The 21177-nt window shown below is 26.5% G+C and overlaps 1 protein-coding gene across 1 annotated transcript; it reads right to left on the bottom strand.

Annotated features, from left to right (window-relative positions):
- Positions 1 to 36: 36 nt before the first annotated feature.
- On the bottom strand, positions 37 to 20879 carry vir-1 (virus-induced RNA 1). Its single transcript, XM_035086955.1, has 4 exons — positions 20602 to 20879; positions 7263 to 7445; positions 870 to 979; positions 37 to 568 (listed from the first exon to the last, which is right to left on the bottom strand). The coding sequence occupies exons 1-4, from the start codon at positions 20663 to 20665 to the stop codon at positions 266 to 268; spliced, it is 660 nt and encodes a 219-aa protein (XP_034942846.1). The 5' UTR covers positions 20666 to 20879; the 3' UTR covers positions 37 to 265.
- Between the last annotated feature and the right edge of the window lie 298 nt (positions 20880 to 21177).

Here is a 21177-nt window from a genome sequence, read left to right as displayed (position 1 = left end):
CTCATCTTTGTAACAAAGTTAGTAAGTAAAACTCTGTCTCGTTGTAAATAAATATTTATTATAAAATACCTGTACACAACAAGATAAAAAACTGTTCAAATTTATTATGGTTTCTTAACAATAACAGTACAATTTTAAAACTCCATTACGTAGATTCATTATCACAATTTTTTCCAGTATATGAAAATTTTTATAATATTTATTTTCAATACTAGCTTCTACATATTAAAAAATAAAAATATAAACAAATAATATCAATACATTTTTAAGCCTGAAGAACATCAGCTTGGGATCGAGGGATTTCATTTCCGAATTCCTCGACTGTTTCAACACTTCTTGCTGGTGTTGTTTCTTCTTGAGTAGATGATGCAGTTGTTCTGGTGTTTGTAGTTTCCTCAATTTCTTCACCACCACCAACATCAACGTTACCATCGTAACCTCCACTTGGAAGTGTTGTTTCGTTTTCAGGCTTGATATGAACTACTCGAACTCGGATAAAGGTTCCACTATTATCGTTGCTATCAGTGTATGTTGTTTCATTTACTGTTACGACATTGCCATCAACTATCTGAAGAAAAATAATTTCATGTTATTTTATTTCATTTATTTGCGTTTATTTTTTTTTTCAAGAAAAAAAAGGAAATCATTGCTTTGTTGGAGAATTTACTCGTTTGAATGCATGTCTTTCATTTACATTTACTCGACTAGTAGAACGAATATAACGCAAAGAGAATGGATCAGATTGCGAATGATTGGCGTGTACCAAGAGAACATTCCTTTATTATTAAAAACGGCAGATTATAACGCAAATAAAATAGAGATATAGTTGGAAAGAAAAAGGTGTATATTTGAATGAAACAAATAATTACCTTTGTTATTGATGTTGTATTGGCACCTTCTGGAATTTTACCACCAAATGGTTTCATATCATCAAAGCTTGGTACATCATTGAACAAATCAGTCATCATTTTCATGAGATCTGTAAAAGCAGAAAACAATGCTTATTTTTCAAATAGCATGGAAAATGTATTATAATAGTATTGATGATATCTAAAAAAGCTTGTTGCATTTTCAATAAAACAATTTTTTATACGTGAATAACTCTCAGTATTTCTATGATAAACGATGAGTTCCTTTCTTCTCTCCCTTTATTGCATTTTTTTTTCCTTTGAAATAGAGTCCTGCTGCTAATAGAGAAATAAAACTTAAAAAGCTTAAAAAGATGAAAAAAAAACATAAAGGCAATTACGCGACTTGTCGGCAGCAGAATTTTCATGGCTCGCTTAACCTTTTATATCAGCATTTGGTTTGAGAAAGAGATAGAAAATGGATTATTTTCAAAATTTTATCGGCTTTCAGAACAGAGCGTGAACATCATAGTCATAAACGAATCAACACATTACTTGATATTCTCCATTTTACTTTAGGATTTTTTTATTTCATTTCCTTTTTTACCTAATATACAATATAAAATCCCAACATTATGTTGATTTATTTAACGAATTGGTGATAACGAATCTTGAAATATGAATTAAAGAAAATGAGAATCTTCATGACAGACTGTATGTACTGACGAAATCATATATGCGCATTTTAAGGTGCTGAATAAATTTTACATGTAAGAATTTTATTATCTCTTCTGTATGAACTACATGTTAAGAAGATGAAAATATGTTATATTTATTATTATTTTTGTATTAATATTGATAATTATAATTATTTTATTCGTTTATGTTATTAATAAATTAATATAAATCTTTTGGAAATATTATAAATTATCAATTATATTCCAAGTTTACGTAATAATAATTTTATAGAAAATCTATCGATTAATATTTTATCATACTCTCAAAGTTTATTATTTGTTGCGAGTTTTAATTAAATACATTTAAATGGATATTTCCAGGTGAAAACTTGTGTATTTTGCCCTCAGCTACTTTCTTTTTTGTATTAAGCAATGTATTTATCATTGCTATTATTTTATTACAAATATTATTATTACTAACATTGGAATTAAAATTTTTTATTCTTTATTGATGCATGAAATTTATTGTTTTATGAACATATATATATATATGCGATGTATTATTTTAATTTTTTTTTATTTCAAGTTCAATGTAATATTGATAACTAAACATTTATTACTATCAGGCATGAATAAATATTAATATAAAGTTTAATATTTTCAATCTACCTTTCTAAGTGATATTTTTATTTTTAATATCGATAACGTTTGAAATGAATTCATCTAAAAATGCAGAAATAAATAAGATTTGAATATTTAATAATTTATTTGAACAAATGAATAAATTAATATCATGAAGAACTATTTTATTTATTATCGATCAACTTGAGTAGAGAATTCAATATCTTAAGTTATTCATATTTCCATAAAATTAATTGCATCGTATAAAAAATAGTATCATAAATATTAAAAAGAAGCTTTTAATAACATTTCTCAAAGATATTCTGATTAGAATTTTTTCTTATCAAAAGAACCATCTCCGTTCCATCACTTATCGATGTCATAAATTCGCTGAAATCTCTTGTACAATTTACTCCAATAAAATAAAAATAAATTCAATTGAGTTTATTCGAATAATGTAATTCAATATATTTTTTTCTCTCTCTCTCTCTCTCTCTCTCTCTCTCTTTGGTATGCACAAAATGGTTAATATAAATAATAAAAAATAATTTTAAATAATGGTGAAAGGGGGAAAGAGAGAGAGAGGGATGTTGTTTTTTTTTTTTAGAAGAAAAATTTCCAAGATTCCACGGGTTAGAAATCATGATGATTATTGTACTGTCGATGTGGTTAGGATAAATGCGCGATTGCATCTGACGCGTGGTAAAATTGACGAGCCATGCGACGATAAAATCCGGTCAGAGGTATACATATGCAACAATAAACATTAACGTTGACTCATCTCATCCACCCTGTGCTTTCATACGTGAACTTCCGCCTGCTGACGTCAGCTCTATCATTTTTTTCTCTTTTTACCTATTGCAAATCATTCGTAACGTGTATTTTATATGATCAAAGAAAAACATCGAAATATTGTATACCAACAGGAAATGATTTTTTTTCCTTTTAAATTGAAAATGTCACCATCTAATACACGCAATGTAAGTTGACATTACATTCACCTTTTTATTGCATCATAAATTAATACTCTTTTCGCGATAATTTCATGATTAAAGATAATTATTCAATAATTATCAACCTTAAAGCAGTAGTGTGGTTGCTGTACATATTTAAGTTCACTTTAACTTCATTGTTTGCTTACGGCCTTAAGTATAATTATAAATATGCTATGCAGTTACGATGTTTGTTATCAAATTTAGAATACTCTAGTACTTAAGGATTTTTAATATATTTCAATTTACATCAATCAGACAGTTTTTGTTTTATTTCATTATTTATCGTAAATTCAATTATTTATTTTTCATTTCTTTATTATTAATATTTACTTAAAACACTTACATAGTTAATTAAGTCACTAAAATCTTAATCAAACTCTATTACCATGATAGCAACTGAAGAATAAATTAAATATATGAAACATTTATCATTGACCTGGACTAAAAATATTTCATGTATTTTAACATAAATTGATGAAATAGACAAAAATGGTGTCTTATATTTTAGAAGATAATAACATTTTAATTTTTAATATTTACTGATATTTTTTAACGTTTAAAAATATTTTGCACCACATTATTAACTGTTGAACATAATATGTGACTTCTGACTTTGAACCCTCATAATTCATGACGAAATGATTGTACAACAGCTAGTTAGATATTATTAGAAAGTTGATAGTGACTGTTCCAAGTGGTTTATGATAATAAAAAAAAAATGATTGTAAAACAATATTCACTTCACAACAAGATTAAAAGTTACTTTTATCTATTTGTTTTTTTTTTTAAATGAGATCAGATGTAAGAATATGTGTTTACTTTGCTGTTTTAATGATTCATAATCTATTCCTATAGATATAACAACCCAAAAGAAATCGACTGCGAGAAACTTTTTCAAGATTCCCTTCTTTTTCTGGAATATCACGAAATTTAAGAGACATATCTGCTATTCGACAAGACTCTCTTTCCATTCGTATATTACCTGAAGATGCATATCATATCTAAGGTAGAAATATCTCTGAGATAAAAAAAACTTTGTCAATTCAAGAAGTGCTTTTCTGAATCTTATAAATAGGAAGTAATCTAAGAGGTTAAATAAACAGAATACGACACAATAAATCATCTTTCAAAAAATCCTAAACAAGTCCACTATCAAAATACTGAAATAAATTAAATTTATTCGAATATCTCAAACAAACTTGAATGAATAAATGGAAAAAGAGATCAATAATCTCGTGAAATTAAATCTATTGAAAATAAATAAATAAATAAAATCAAATTGAAATCAATAAATGGTATTTATAATTATTAATTTTTGTCAAAATAAAATATCAATCCGATTACTTCAGAAATTTCATATCAATTATTAATAGTATCAATTTTTAATAAAATCACCAATTCTATTCAATTCTCTACTATTTATTGAGATGGTTACAAAACATTTTTTTTCTATCTTGATAAAACAAGTAACATTGGTTTTTATCAAACCACACTCGAAATATGAATCTACAATTTAATAAAAAAAAAATTCAGTTTCATAATATACATAATAGCTGATATTTTTTTGTTTTCAAATATATAAATCTGCAATAGACAAATGCAATTTATTTTGTAAACAAAAAAAAAAAGAGCTTCTTAATAATTTTTAATAGTCCAGTCGAATGAGGGAAATGGGATCATTTTGGTTTGCGATGGCCAAACTAATGATTTATAGATCACTAGATCGGAAATTTCACGAAGAATACGATGGTGTAGGTAAAAAATGTTTGGCACGAATAGGGAGGGGGAGTAAATTGCGAACCCCTCCTCCCCCCAATCGCGAATTTCTCGATTACTAACGTAGATATAAAAAAAAGTTCTAAATAAAAGTTGTTCAGAATGTAATTTTGATAAAAAAAATACTGAACACTTTTTTTCATATCTATGATAGATAAAAAGTTATTCGCTCCTGAAGCCTCACTATTGACAGAAGCTTCTGTCGAGACTAAGAAAATTAATAAAAAATAATTAACGCTACAAATATCACTTTGTGGCGATTTTTTTTCGAAACATGAGATATAAAGTATCGAAGAGAAATGATTACAATTGAATATTAATAACTTATCTCATAAATATATAGCTCAAATGCACATACCCCTGAGTGAGTAAATATTTATTTCAATGTCGACACAAACGTTCGAAGTCATGAACATTTTTATCAGATACAAAACTAACGACATAATATATAATACAAAAAATCTTATTTATGTTATCCATTTAATTTATATAACAAGCCTATAATTTTTTAATTAACTCTTCTAGTGTATCACGTTAAAATAATTCGCAATATTTAACTCAACAATAAATTCAAAGATACTTTATCAAGTGTAAAAATGTTTTTTAGTGAGAAAAAAGATGTCATCGCTTTGAAGAGATGGAAAATATTGGAGAAGATATAAATGAATTTTCCACATTATTGAACAGTAGGAAACAAAGTTGAAACTTGCATATTTATAAGAATCCTGCAAGTCCTGGGGATGGTTTGGTTTATCGATCATCATATGTATATATGCATGTGTCTATGCAGAGAAACGTGGCATATACATAAAATATATGCTCGTATATATTTACAATTTTTGTATCACGCCGGACGTATGATTCTATGAGATATGATCACTCACGATCGACAGTGAATGAGGAGAGCGTGAGGTATTGCGGACTTATCATGCATTTTTGCGTGCATCAGAGTTGGAAGAATATTTTAGATTGGAAGAGAAAACACTGGAAAATCCACTATAATGTTTGTGCTGCCCTCTTAAACACGTGTACATGCGTGTACAATAGTTGGTGTCCATGTACACTAGCCACTTCCGAAGGCTTTAAACACGCGTTTCGGTTTTACATATGTACATTGTATGTACTACAGATTGGAATCGAGCCAAAATGCCTAGTGAACGGCTCTTCAAGTTTATGTTTAATTTACTCATTAATTTCCCCAAAGTAGGTCTATCTGCATTAATATTTTATTTGCCCTTGTTAAATATAAATTCGACTAATCCACCTGTTCTGAATTTTTAAATGCTGGTGTATCAAGCTAAATTCATTTCACACTTACAATGTGATTATCAACCACACGTAAATGCTAATACCTCTAGTGTTTGGCTGAATACTTCCTACACCTACACTTCTATTCCATATTATTTTATACTGAGAGTATTTTTCGATGCAATTAAAGGACTAGTCTTTAGTGATTATCAATTTTATTGATCACATATCACTGTAAAGCAGAAGTGTGTTAAAACAACACACCTTGACGGTATTCAATGTTAAATTGCTATACACAAACTGTAGAGTCTTGTTATCATTTTTAACACACTCTAAGGTGTGTTAAGATCTATAGTTTGTTTATGGGGTTCAACATTGAACACGTGTAGATATCTTTTCTATAACACACTTTGTGTTTACAGTGTTTTTCATATCGACAAATACATAGTTTTTTACTTTTAATATCACTGCAAATCCAAGTGTGTTATTCTTGTAGACACTTTTAACACGTTAAGCCTCTTTAAAGTTAAATTTCATAAATAAACTATAGATTTTAAACACATCATGAATAGTATGTTATAGGATCTTTTACAGTGAATACACTTGATGCGCGTTATTTTAACACGTTTATGAAATCTTGGATTTACATTACACTTCCAATAAATGATTTTTAGAGTGTGTTAAAATAACTCATATGAAGTGTGTTCAGATATTTAATTTTTATAAACAAATAATATCATTAAAGACACCTTCAAGTGTATAAAAAATACAATAGTTTGTATATAAAGTTTTATAGTTTTATTAAACACACTTAATGTGAATTATTTTGATACTTTCTAAGAATGAATCAGTGCAAATTACTGTGAAATAGTTAATATTTACTGATTAGCAGTTATCAAACAGCCATCATTGTTTAAATTAGTGCTATTATTATCAGAACAAGTGAATATTCATTGACTCATTTTTATTTATAAATAGAAATGTTATTTTTTTATATCAAATTGGAACTTTGTCACTTTGATTATTCATTTTTCAACATTATTTGAATAATAAATGTGGTGTGATAGATTAGATAACTGATGTTTTTTCAAACTTACCCCTTAAACTACCGAATCGTGGACTAAAATCGAATCGAATTGGACGCCAATTGAAACTGAAGGGGAATAAGCCAAAGGTATCACGATCATTATCAAAATTTTTCGGTTCTGGATAAATTAGCTCGACTTGGTGGGTCCTTGGTCTACCATCTCCCTCATCTTCAACGTTTTCTCGTGGAAGACCTGAAATAAATCAAAATTGTTTAGCTTTTTTTTTTATTAAACCAACTGGATTTTATATTGAGATTAGAGATAGTAAGTTTGTAATTGGAATGAGGTAAAATTGTTTAAATACTTGAAATTTATCAGAAAAAATTAATGTAAAACTTATTTTAGGTCGATAGAATTTATAATTGTTGGAATAACTACATATAAAAATGTTCAAGTTATTTTTAATTTTGATTGAATCTTGATTGTGAATTATTAGATAGATTATTTCAAACTTTACATAATTATCGAAAATATTAATAATAATTTGAAATTTAATATATTTTCAATTGAAACTTCATTGAGTTTAAATAGTTAAACAAAAAATGACATAACACTCAATACTTTTCACTTATTTGACATCAATAAATGCTAAACCAAATCCAAAAGTGAATAATTGAAATTTAGAAATAATTTTTAAAAACCAATTCCACGGCTAAAGAACTGAATAATTCAACTGCCATTTATTTGCAAGCTCTCTAAATCATTGGAAAGAAAAGAGTAACTTTCATTTGCAAGGTCCCAATTTTTGTAACTATTCCACATGATTAAGCAAACCATAAAGATGATAAAAAAGAATAAAAAGGAAACACAATCGAAATAATAGAGCCTTTAGAATATGCCATGCATATTCACGAAAAATTATAGTCTGACAAATGACTCGGAACAATGATTACTAGATTATTCGAGGATGTGGAAGAAATTTTTTTGCTATTTATCTCTCTGGTAAAACGGCTAGTTTTAGATGTCACTCTCATGAGAATTGTGTCCCTCTGTTATTCTCCAAAAGTCCCAAACTCGTCTCGAGGGATACTCGTTCTCGAGAATTCTCAAGTGCTCGGAAAATATTCACGATCTTGAGAAACTAAAGTTTCGCATCAACTTTTGAAGAATATAAAAGTAGGAACAACAAGGATTAATGAAAAATTGATAAAATAATATTATTAAAAATATTATGGCTCTAACGAAGCGAGAGAAAATGAAAATGGTTAAAGAGTTAAAGTCGACATGAAAATATTTCTAAGTGGATAAAAAAAATTGTTAAATAAACAATTCATAGGAAATATAAATAAAAAAGTGGTGATTAAATAGTCTAAAATAACCATTTAATATCATTATCAGAATAAAATGAATATAAATAATAATTTATTATTTTTAACAATTATTTGATTGTTGAATAAATATTTTTAATATTAACTGTTATTTCAATTATAGAATACAATAGAATCAACTGTATTTCCGTATCCATCATTTTCTCTATTAAAAAAAAAAAAAAAAAGTCAAGCATGTTTGTACTAATTGTTTTCTCTATTTTTTTTTTTTTATTTTATTCAAATAAAAAAATTCATGCATTGTAGAATTAATACTACCTTTCTGTTCTCGTGCTACAAAATGTTGTGTAAAATGTATTGTGCTATATATCCTGAGAAATAGAAAGGTTATCAATCCCACAATAAACGATATTTTAGTAAAATTTCCATTTATCGAAATATGTTATGTATTTATAACATAGTACATTCGATAAAAAAAAAAATTCGATTCATGTTTTTAAAATAAAATGTATTTGAAAATGAATAAACAATTTAATATTTTTTACGAATGAAAATAAATGGGATGTTTTGATAAATAAAAAAGACAAATGATAATGTTTAATTTTTAACAGGAACTTGGGATGTTTGATATTATTATATAATAGATAAAATATATATAAATAGAAAATATATTTAAGAGGGTTGCTACCGGGTGTGGATCTTTTAGATCTCTCCAACGGCACTCCTGGCAATTATCCAATTTGCTAGGTTTCTCGTCAATTTTCATTGGTGCATGCACGTAGAAAGGCAATTGAAATCAATTTGTCCCAATCACAAATGGCTATTACACGAGATAAAGAGCCAGTGAATTGCGTTCAATAAAAATTACAATTTAAAATATATTTAAAATAGAAGAATTTATTTTTCATCACGTCAACTATTTGTTTATTTATTTTTTCATTTACTTCACTGGTGGCAATTTTTTTTCTCTCTCTCTCTCTCTTTCTCTCTAAAGAGGAAAAATTCTTTAATTAAAAAATTGTCCAAGTAATTGTCAATAACACATTTTATAAATCGAAATAAATCCAATCTCAACAATTAAAAAAGCTATTGAAACAAATTTGAAATTATTTTATTAAAACCTTCGAAAAATAATTTCAATATTTTCTTTTCAACTTCTATCAAGTTATTAAAAAGACAAAGACAGGGTATATTGATGAAAGAGAGTACGAGGAATAAAATAAACCTAAAATGAACTTTCTATAGTTCATTATGAATTTTTTATTAATTTTTAAACTTCTGACTTGACACAATAAGCGATCGACTTGAAACAACAGGCTTTCATGAAGTTTCAACATTGATCAAAAATTCATATCAAGTCCTAAAAGATCCATCTTAGGTTCATGCTATTCTACCAACTCTACTCTACTTATCCACTCAAAAATCTTGTAACATTCCATGAGAGTTTTTATAAATAATCATCTGATATCTTCATTGACATCAAAAGTTGTTGGTAATTCTCAACATTCCTTTAGATCCAAATAAAAGTAGATGACCAACAAATACTCAACTTACTCTGCACAATTTTTCCTTTCAAATAAATCAAAATTCTGACTACAGAATTATACAACATGAGATCCAATTCCAAATCTAATGATCCTCAACAACTATCTTCCAAGATCCAAGTCTTAAAAAGCTTAATTGGTGGTAAAAATAATTTTTCCACAACGACGTAATGACTTTCTTGGTGTAATTAGAATAATAAATAGTTATCTTCATGTCAGACACAATGAGCAATATTTTATATTTGACTTATTGTTCATAGTTTCTTGAGTTAATTAATTACACTCTCTGATTTGCGGTAGGAAGTTGTGGTTAACCTTCCTTTGGTGTCCAAGGTAATTTGAATAATTAGGTCAGAGAATTGGTGAGTCTATTCAAATTTAGTTGTACGTTATAACATGTTTGGATCAAATGTTGATACCTGAATTCATCTATTTATTGGATTGAACTCGTTGATTGTTACTATTACCATTACGATTATTATCATTATCTTATTCGGTCCAAGTCCAATACGAACATCACTTTAATAATAAGATTACGTACTATTCTATCCAGGAGAATAATCCTAGATGAATAATGAACTTTATCTCTCAATTGAAAGTTTAATCGAGGAAAGGAATTAAGAGTTAATAAATATCAAGTGTTCTGTTAGAGAGGATGAATAAAAAACAAAAAAAGTGTATTGTAGTTCATAATTGTTAATTGTGTAACACGGTAAAATGAACTTCATGAATTCTCTCCTCTGTTGCGTTGCAATATTGTCGATTCAGCGTCTGCACCATACCACACTCACCGGATGTTCTTGCATTATTAATTTCTCAGCGATTTGCAAGAGATCACTACACATATGTACATACGTTTTCCTAGCCACGTTTTGGTAGTTTTTTATTCATCTGTCTATATAAAATGCGAAATTTGTGGCCTCTAGACTCACAGTCGTTAAAGTAATCGAAAAAATTCAGAAAGACTTTCATCAGACTGATTCCTATGGAATATTCATTGTTTCAATGATTTTATTAAATGCTGGAATTGATTGGGATTTAATACAAACAAAAAAAAAAATATTTTATCTCTTTATTTAAATGATTTTTTGGGTTTTTATAACTTGATAAAAAAAAATCTTTTGAGAAGTACGGTTATCAAAGTTAATCTATAAATTTTATTATTTAAAATAATTTTTAATCAAGTTAAAAACACACTAGTGGTTTTAAAATTAGTTTAAGGTTGATTTGAAAGATTTAAGAAGCTCTAATGTGATAGGTGAAAAGATAAAATTCTTGATTTTTGATATTTCAACTTAGATCACTTTATTAAAAAGTCTTATCCAACATAATAAGATTTCTGAAATAGTTATTTATAACTCTCAATTTGATTTAAAATATATTAATCAATTTATTTGACGTTTACATGAATATCTTTTTCCACAACTTTCTTGTCAAAATATAAAAGTAATGTAAAGTTGTCAGAGTTTTTTCAGAATTTGGAATGAAATTTTCAGGATATTATAAATATTTTTTTTTCTCCTTTTAAAATTTTTGAAATACACTCATATATATATATATATATATATATCTTTAACTAGAATATAATTTTAAAAAATCTGTCAACTTCACTGCCCTTGGATTGACAGTTTATTATGTGTCACTTTCATGACTTAAAAAAACTCAACTGAAAAATAATTTCTAACTTATTTTCACATGAATGTGATTCTTTAGAGATAAAATTGTCATTTTTTTACTAAAAGATTTGCATTAAAGAAATTTTTTTTTTAGATCTATATTTTACTTTAACCGCATTATTAACTGCCTTAATAAATAATTAACATCTTTTTTTATATAAATTTACATTATTTTTATCTTTAAGAAGAATGATTCAATTAAATTATCCTTATCATTCATATTCAGAGCAGTAAAAAAACTTTCATACACTTTAAACACGTAATTATATTGATTTGAATTATTTTCACCTTTGTTTTTGCTGTGCAAGTTCAAGACGAGAAACACCTTTATGATTCAGTAGCCTTCATTTCAAGTTAAATATAATCGTTGCAATATAATTAATATTATTTTCATTTCTAGAAGGATACAATTAACGTATTCAATTATTCAAATAATTACAATCTCTTTACTTGAATCTTTTTAATGAGTACAATTAAAAGTATCAGGTAGATTTTTTTACAAAAAAAAAATAACACCGATCAATTATCTGTTTTACTAACTAATACATCATATATCCATAGGGGAAAATTTTTCCCAATTAATAATAATTGTTTTAATTTTATATCCCTACAGTGCTTGTTAAGCGACAATACAAATAGTATCATAAAGATATTTTAAACGAAAAAAATTATTTTTTTTTGTTTATTCTTTTAATCTTGGATATGATTTTAATTAAAAAACGACATTCATTCAATAAATAAAAAATTTCACTTATTTTTCAGAAATAATTTTTTTTTTTCATTCAAATTTCAAAATATTTATTTTGAATTAATTTTTATAAAACTTTGATGATACTTTTAGTTGGAAACAATTTTTTTTTTATTAATTTTTTAAATAAAAGTTGTATTAAAAAATAATAAAAAGTCCTCAAATAATTAAGTTATTTTAATTAGAATTTTATGAAAAATAAAATAATACAATTTTTCTAATATTATTAATACTATATAATATATCAATAATAATTATTTATTATCATAAAATTAAGCTCATTACAAACAAATTAATTTTGATAATAAACCAAAATACTTTAAACAAATTAAAAACAATTTATTTATACTAATTATAAAATGAACGAATACCATAAACAGTTATTATTCCTCATGCTGACATTTATTATCATGAAACTCATTCGCAATATTTTAATATACAGTTCCAATTTATACTGTTGAAGATACATATGTCAGTAGAACAACAACAGTATTCAACACCATACATCAAAAGCTTAATATCTTGGAAGTATACGTTAGTTAAACATACGTAGGCTGTGCAAATCTCCTTCAGTCATTTTAACTCTAACTAACAACTTGTTATTATTATTATTATTACGTTCAGTTGAACTTCCTCTCAGCATTTATAAAGACTACATTCACTTAAACATATATATATACCATTTCCCTCATTTCGAGGCTAGAATAAAAATTATTTTTCAAGTGGTCATGTATTTAATGCTCTGTCGATGTAAAACGTAAGGCCTTTTATTTACTAGAGTAATTTGTTCTTGTTATACGCACAACAGGTTAGCCACCAGCTCGAAAATCCTACACGATAATTGGATAATCAGTTTAGATTCTCCAACAATTCACCTCTTAGTTAATTAAAGATATTTGAATGAAAAACTGCGTTAATTGAATAAATCAATGAAAAACATTCAGCAGCAAGTGTGTGTGTGTGTGGTTTTTTTTTAGAATTTATCACTTTTAATGTTTTTGTAAATTTTCACAACTTGGTAACGATTTTAACGTGAATATAATAACACAGATAACAGAACAATCGATAATTGTCAAATATGCTTGCAACACATATTTAAGTGACGATATCGTATGATGTCTAGAATGTCATTATGAGGGAGGTGTTATGCTCATTTGCACCTACAAATAGAATATATAGTGCTGCTACGAAATGAGCTTTATTTAATAATAATAATAATACTACTATGACTACTATATAAACTGAATAAACAATTATTTTGAATAATTATAGATCGATAAAGTGACCCATTTCAAATGATCTGAGTGACGTGGAAAGCCCCTATACTAACATAAACACCAATTCTGTGTTTCGAATAATCTTGACTGAACGACTCTAGTATTGCATATGACAATTATTCACCTCTGCAGTGAGAATAAAGCTTGATTTCTCTGAAAAGTTTATTTTTAACATCACAAAAAATCATGTTCAATCAAATATTTGGTTTATAAAGCGTAAAAATTCAATACATAAAATTAAACCAGAAATTTTCATTTGTTTAAAAAAAGGAAATGTTGATTTTCCTTTCTTATTTTTGATAAATATTTTAAAGATTTTTTTCAACTGTTTATGAGTCAAGTTGTTTTAAAAGTTATATTATCTTGCGCAGATGAAATTTATTTTTAGACTGTCATAAAAATAGCATTTTATTTTAAATGACTTTAAAATCCATAAAGATGACTCTTTTGATTAAGTTTTTGCATGATAAAAATAATAACAAACTTGTTTAATTTTAAGTGGTAAATAATTTCACTTGACTGATATGGTTTTATTATTGATATAATTTATTTAAATCAAGAAATAAATGTAAACATTTAATTTAATATTTTCAATAATAAAAATCATTGTCCAAGGGAATTAACATTGTTTCAATGAAATATTATTGTAGTTTATTTTATTAAGTCTCTGAGGTAAACTTGTATGATTGTCACAATAAATCATATCAATTTAAAGAGGTAATCAAGAGCTTGCGATTATTTTATTACACCAGTTATGGAAAATATTCGAGACAAAATCAATTTTGTTGATGAAATATACATTTTGAACTACATAATTTCATTTTTTAGGGATGACTTTCAAACAATACATGTACAAAACTATTTTTATAATTATTTAAAATTGGGGCTCCAGACAAAAATTGCTCCAAAATTTTTTTCACCATCTGAAAACCATTTTGTCAGGTAAAATTAGATATTTAAAGGTGAAGGAGACACTTTCTAGAGGAGGATGGAAGGTGAGGCAGGGGAGGGGATGTTAGAAAAGCATAGATCTTTGTATTAATAACTATAAACACTCACCCCGCACTTCCCCTACCTCAAATTAATTTTTTCTTCCCTCAAAAATAACCCCAAATGCATAAAAAATTTTCGGAGCAATTTTTGTTTGAAGCTGTAATTCTAAATAATTGCCACTATTTTTACATACTATCATTTTTATCTGTGTATGTATAACTCATAGTATAAAATACTTTTTTAAAAATTTCATTTTGTAGTTATTTTAAAACCTCAGCTCTATTATAATAATTTATACCCCTTACTCTATTTTACCCCTTTACTCTATTTTAATAATTTTTATATTTATTTTAATAATTTGAAAAAAAGAATTTTAAGAAAAATATCTCGAAATATCAATAAATTTCAGATAAATCGTAATTAATGTATCCATTAAAATCAGAAGATACATAATATTTTAGTAAGTGTATAAATTATCTACAATAAAAAAATTGAATTCTAAATTTAACTTTATGAGACTTTTGCATAATCATTCATTGGATAAATTCAATAATTATATTATTAAATTTCTGGCGTTGGTATTTACTCATTTCCACTCAGAGATGGATATTAATCAATTACTAAATATATTCGTTAAAGATATTAATTAAACAATGATACGAAGGAATATACATAAATTAAATGTCTGTTTATCAATGTATATATAAGGATGATGTTGATATACGTACTTACATTTTATATACATTGATTAAAGTCATATTACATTAGATATCACAATAGTCATTAATTAAATCAAACTTAAATGTTGACTTGTGATTTAATGAATAAAAAAAAAAATTTTTTTTTAATCGTTTTACTTTAATTAAATTTTTTACTTTTTAATTAGAGAATATATAATCAAATTATTTGAAGTTTTTTTTATTATCAAAATCAAGGGTGATGATAGACTATTGAAGAGCAAATAACAAAAAACAAAAAAATATTAATCAAAATTGTGGTTTTAATTTTCTGTTTTTGATGGATAAAAAACATTTTTTTTTTTTTTCATAAATGATAGATTTACACCCTTTGTCAAAATATGAATCAAGTTTTTGTTAATCCATCATTCAAAAATTAGGATTAAATTTAGCAAACTTTTATAATCCCTCGAAGAGAGATTAAATGTGAATTATAAATGGATACTTAGTCAGTTTTATAAATAATATATAAAAATATATTTCATCACCAACGAAATAATTTTATCTTTTATAACACAAAATTTTTCTATCTATTATTATTAATATTAATTAAAAATCTTTTTTAACAAAAAAAAAAAAAAATCTACCTTCTATTGATTTGAAAGAAATTTTATTTTCCTATCAAATCCTTCAATAAAAATTTCCTCCATTCTAACGGATGTTTAAGGTACATCATTAACAACACAGATGTTTGATGTTCACTTGCTACTACTACAAAAAAAAAAAAAGAAAAGTCGATGAAGAAAAATAAAAAACGTTGGAAAGAAGTAGGAGAGGGTTGGTTTATGGCTTCTCCAGCTACCGTAATTGGATTGTCTTCCAACCGACCGCGCACTTCCGCATAATTCTTAAGCCCACAACGACAACAAGGAGCTTGGAGGATAATTCTCAAAATACATGCTTTCTCACTTTTACTCTTATTTCAATACCACCATCTCACTCTATTTCACTCTACGTTGTGATACTCATCAAGTTCCATACTCTTCTCTGCACACTTCTCAAGAGTTTAGCTTCCAGTAGATTCCAATCCTCCAAGTCTAACACTCTGATATAATTGCATTGTCGAAGTAGTCGAGAAAGGTAAAAGAATAATCATATTACTTTTATATTTATTTTTAATTATTTCATCTTTGTTATATTTCTTTCATTCAACTATAGTTTTTTAATATTCAACACTTGTGTAACTCTTTTAAATAATTTCTCATCTTGTCATTCTAAAAGACAAGTAACAGGTAATAAAAAACATAATCATAACCACATTTAAATTTATTATTCAATTTAATTAAGCTCTCATATGTTTCATTATTTCACGTTACGTTGGACATGTAATTAATAATGTAAAGTATGGATCACAAAAAAATTTCAATTATAATATATGTTTATTATTTATTTAAACTGGTTTTTATAAAACTATTCATTTAATATAAAATAATACTTTTATACATTTAATTAATTACTTGGATAATTCAAAAATATTTTAATTCAAATTCCTCATTAAAATTTTTTTTTTTGATTTAATAATGAAGATTATAACAGTTAAAATAAAAAGAATTCGAGAAATAAGAAATATTTGAAGAAAGGTAATTGAAAGAAGTCATTTGTTGGTAAATAAAGGAATCATTTAAAAAGATAAATAATCAGTATAGTTAAACGTTAATGTATTTTATCTAAATAGACTGGTTTATAATGTTGAAAAAAGATTAAAATATGAGAAAGAGATTAAATAAAAGCAGTAAATACAAAAGAGTTGACGATCTGATGGTAAAAAATCAGTTTTTATCTAATAAAGTAGAAATGGTTAAAAGCTTTTATTCATTTTTAGTCTTTATCTTACTCTATACTGTATATCAGATATATCTAATCATCTTATACTTTTCGTTTGTATCATTCTTGTACAGTTAGATGTTCTCTATTTCAACTTTCGAGAAAGAAAAAATTATACGGATGTAACTATTCAATGTATTGTACTTTCTAGAAATCTCTTTTGCTATGTACTTTGGAAAAGACTTTTATTCTACAGCCTATACAATCTTTTCTCGTTGTGACTAAAATGTACTGACAAATTGAATCTGTCGCAAAATTATTTACCATGGCATTTTAGAGTTAAAAAATGTACTGTACTGCTGTGTGTTGTAATTTAGTGTAAGTTATACGTTAAATTAAAACCATTTAAACGAATTGAAACAAATAAATGGTGATAATTAAGGTCTCTAATATTAAACCCCTTCTCGTTGTTTTGTCGGAAGCGACAAAAGTCAATTTTACTGGACATCATTTATGATTAATTGTTTAATATTTTTTTTAAATTATGACTTAAAAAAAAGAGCAATATTTATAGAGTTGTGAAGGTTTATTTATGTGATATTTTGAATGAGTATTTGTCAATGAAAATTTCTTGAAATTTTTAAGAGACTTTTTTATATGAAATTCTGGAGTAACGATATTATCTATCGACACTGATTTATTGCCCTTATCTTTTGTTATTGTTTGCTGTGGTTTAGATTTTTAATAGAATTGATGTTCTTCGATTTTATTCATACATTTGTTCGTTGTGAATTTGAGATATTAATAATTGAGACTGATTTATCTCTAGACTAGAATCAAAAGAAAATAGTTATTTTATTTTAATTTTTAGACTTCAGGAAAAAGTATATTCTACTTATTTGTGAATTGTTATTGTTAATATAGTTTATTACTATTATTTAAAAATAGTTAGATATTGAATATAATTCTGGTAAGAATGAATGAAGCCAAGGATAACAGTATTAAAGCTATTTAGCAAGTTGTCAATCAATGAAAAATATTGATCAGCTACTTTATTGACAGTTCAATTTGAAACTTCAAAAATGGAGTACAAAAAAATGATCATGGTATAAATTGCAAGTTGGTGGTAAATTATTGAAGCGAAATATTGTTAAAACAGCATTCGCGAAATAATGACATAAAAATTTATTAAATATTTTTTTAATGAATCGTGAATAAAATATTAATTTTAAATTATTTAAAATCGATTGCGATATGACCTCTTTTGAAACTTGATATTTAAATTCCACTTTTTTTTTTTACTCCAAACTGTGAATTTGTTTTGATTTATGATTTTTTTTTCCATCAAGATTTAAAATAAAATTGAAACAAATATTTGATGATCTCTTAAGAATAGCTTCTACAAGAGAAAAGTTTTCTAAAAAATTCAATGCTCTTGATTATTAATGGTGAAGAAAAAAATAGCTAAGATTATTTCGATTAATATTTAATGACTAGAGATACACTGAGTGAAGTTTGATATAATGTAGAGAAAGATATTCCAAGGAAAAAACTCTGATCTGAAATAATTTCCCATTCATTCTAAACCAAATGTTTCTTAGATTTGCATTCGAATTAAAGTTTTAAATGAATTTTTCATACACTATTACTTATTTAATAACTAAAAAAATTTTTATTCTTTACGATTCAATTTTTATACTCCAATCTTTTTTTGTCTGTACTTTTTATTTCCGTTGGGCAACATCGAATTTTTTTTTATCTGCACCAATTTAAATATTTTTAGCAATAGTAAATACAATATTTACAACAAATCTTTTTGAACACATAAATTTATTGGTGAATGAAATTTATTGTTTACTGAAAATCAAATAAAATATACTATTATCCAATAGCTTCTATAACATCTAATATTAAATATAATAATTTAATCATATAACAAGGATATGCTAAAGTTCAAAAATAAAATAATCCTATCTAATTATGGATCAAATGAATAATAATGAAATTAAAAAAAAGAAAAAAATGAGTTATAAATGAAACCTCTGACAAAAAATATTGAATTATTAATTTGCAAAAAGATAACAATGACAGAGTGTTAAAAGCTTCGCCTAAAAAGCTCTTAAGCTTTGCTTTAAAATTTTAAAATTAACTTGATATTGAAACGGAATACATGAAATAAATATCAATACCTAGAACTTTATCATTCAAATTTTTCTGTGAAATTAAAATCAAGTTGATCTATCCCGAGTAAAAATGATCAGTTTTTGGGCGTGCCTAAAGGAGACCCAATTCGAGCCCAAATGATTTTTCAGGCCCACAACGAGCTTAATTGAAGCCCAAAAATATTTTCTAGGCCTAAAACTATTTTGCAGGCTTAAAACGCGCCCAATTCAAGCCCATTTTCTAAGATCATATTCGACAATGATGACAATGAATTATTACAAATGTAAATTTGTAGCACCGAAAGTTACTTTCATGATTTTTATGAGAATTTTTTTTTCTTCTCTAGATTTTTAAAATATTTTTAGGCTTTGATTAGGCGCGTTTAAGGCCTGCAAAATATTTTTGGGCTTCAATTGGGCTCCTTCAAAATTTAGGCCTGTCCTGGGCTTGTTTTAGGCACTGAAAATTTCTCTAAGTCAAGATTGGGCTTCAATCGAGCCTGTATTGGGCTTATTTTTCATTTTGGGCGTGTTTTGGGCCTATTTATTTTTACTCGGGTATTCATAACTCTTTACTCATATCTACATTGTATCTGAAAAAAAAATGAATCGTTTTTTTTTCTCCAATCTATTCAAAACGTCATTGATCACCGGCAAGCAAAAAGTATCAATATGAATACAAATAAAAATGCGAACACTTTTAATCCAAGTGTCTGAAGGTCGTAGAAATCTTTTGTTCCTGTTTCATTAGACATTGGCTCATTGATTATCCTATTAAGCAATTATTCAAATGAAACAAAGTCGGAAACAATTAGTCACGAACTTGTTAGTCGCATAATTGAATCTCGACAAGTTTGATATATATATATATGTACAATTTTTTTTTCCTTCGTAATGTATTAAATAACGAAAGCCACACGTTTGGTGTATTGTCATCGAGGTTGTTGATTGGATTTCTATTGAATTGTTTTCAATGATCGGAATAGTCGGGTTATTCTTCAAGTATAAATGGAATTTATCAAATTCAAGAGGGTAGAAAGTATGAGAAAAATGCGAAATAAATTTTTAAAATATAAAAACGTGGAAAAATTAATTCAAATAAACATCTACGTAGCGGAAGATACTTATGTGGTTTATAAACTTTAAAAGAGGATGTGATTATCAAGAGTTGACACTCACCTGGGAAACAGTGCGCAAACGCCAGCAAACTGACGAGGACGAAAATCGCAAGTAGGCTCTTCATTTTTTCTCTGTCTAGCTCGTCTCGTTGAATACAATGCTTCCAAAGACTCTTTTAATTTTCTTCTTCAGATATCTTATTCTTAAGATAAATTAATTGAAACGTAGTTCTTCGGGTAGGAAAAACTACCAAGGTCACTCACTGAACTCACTCTTTTACAAAACACAATAACGTATTGCCGACAGGTTTAGCCAGGGCTCCTATATGTATGCTAAAGCCAAGCTGGACTGTAACCAATCACATGCTAGCTATGTCATACGTCACTCGACTACATCAATACCACTACATATACATACCCTTTTCACCAATAACAAATCTGACCACAGTCTTAGATGTGTGATGTATATACTGTCCAACTGCATTTGATGTTTAACTTTTCCCCTCCACTTCATCCTCACTACACTTCCTCTTTTCGCTCTCTGGAACAATCGCATGAATTTTCATGCCAGGGACTCATCCGTGTAACGACGTAGAATATTCGAAGAAGCTTCTAGCACTTAAATAATAATAATACA

Source organism: Chelonus insularis, unplaced genomic scaffold, assembly GCF_013357705.1.
Source record: "Chelonus insularis isolate UGA/USDA-ARS -01 unplaced genomic scaffold, ASM1335770v1 contig_404_pilon, whole genome shotgun sequence".
Lineage (NCBI taxonomy): Eukaryota > Metazoa > Arthropoda > Insecta > Hymenoptera > Braconidae > Chelonus > Chelonus insularis.
Note: the sequence above shows the minus strand (reverse complement) of the source record. Positions and strands in the feature narration are given on the sequence as shown.

Coding starts and splice junctions, on each gene's coding strand:
- vir-1 (XM_035086955.1), bottom strand. CDS start 20,665: ATGAAGAGCCTACTTGCGATTTTCGTCCTCGTCAGTTTGCTGGCGTTT. Junction 7,446..20,601: donor GTTTGCGCACTGTTTCCCAG/GTGAGTGTCAAC, acceptor GATTTATTTCAG/GTCTTCCACGAGAAAACGTT. Junction 569..869: donor ATACAACATCAATAACAAAG/GTAATTATTTGT, acceptor ATTTTTCTTCAG/ATAGTTGATGGCAATGTCGT.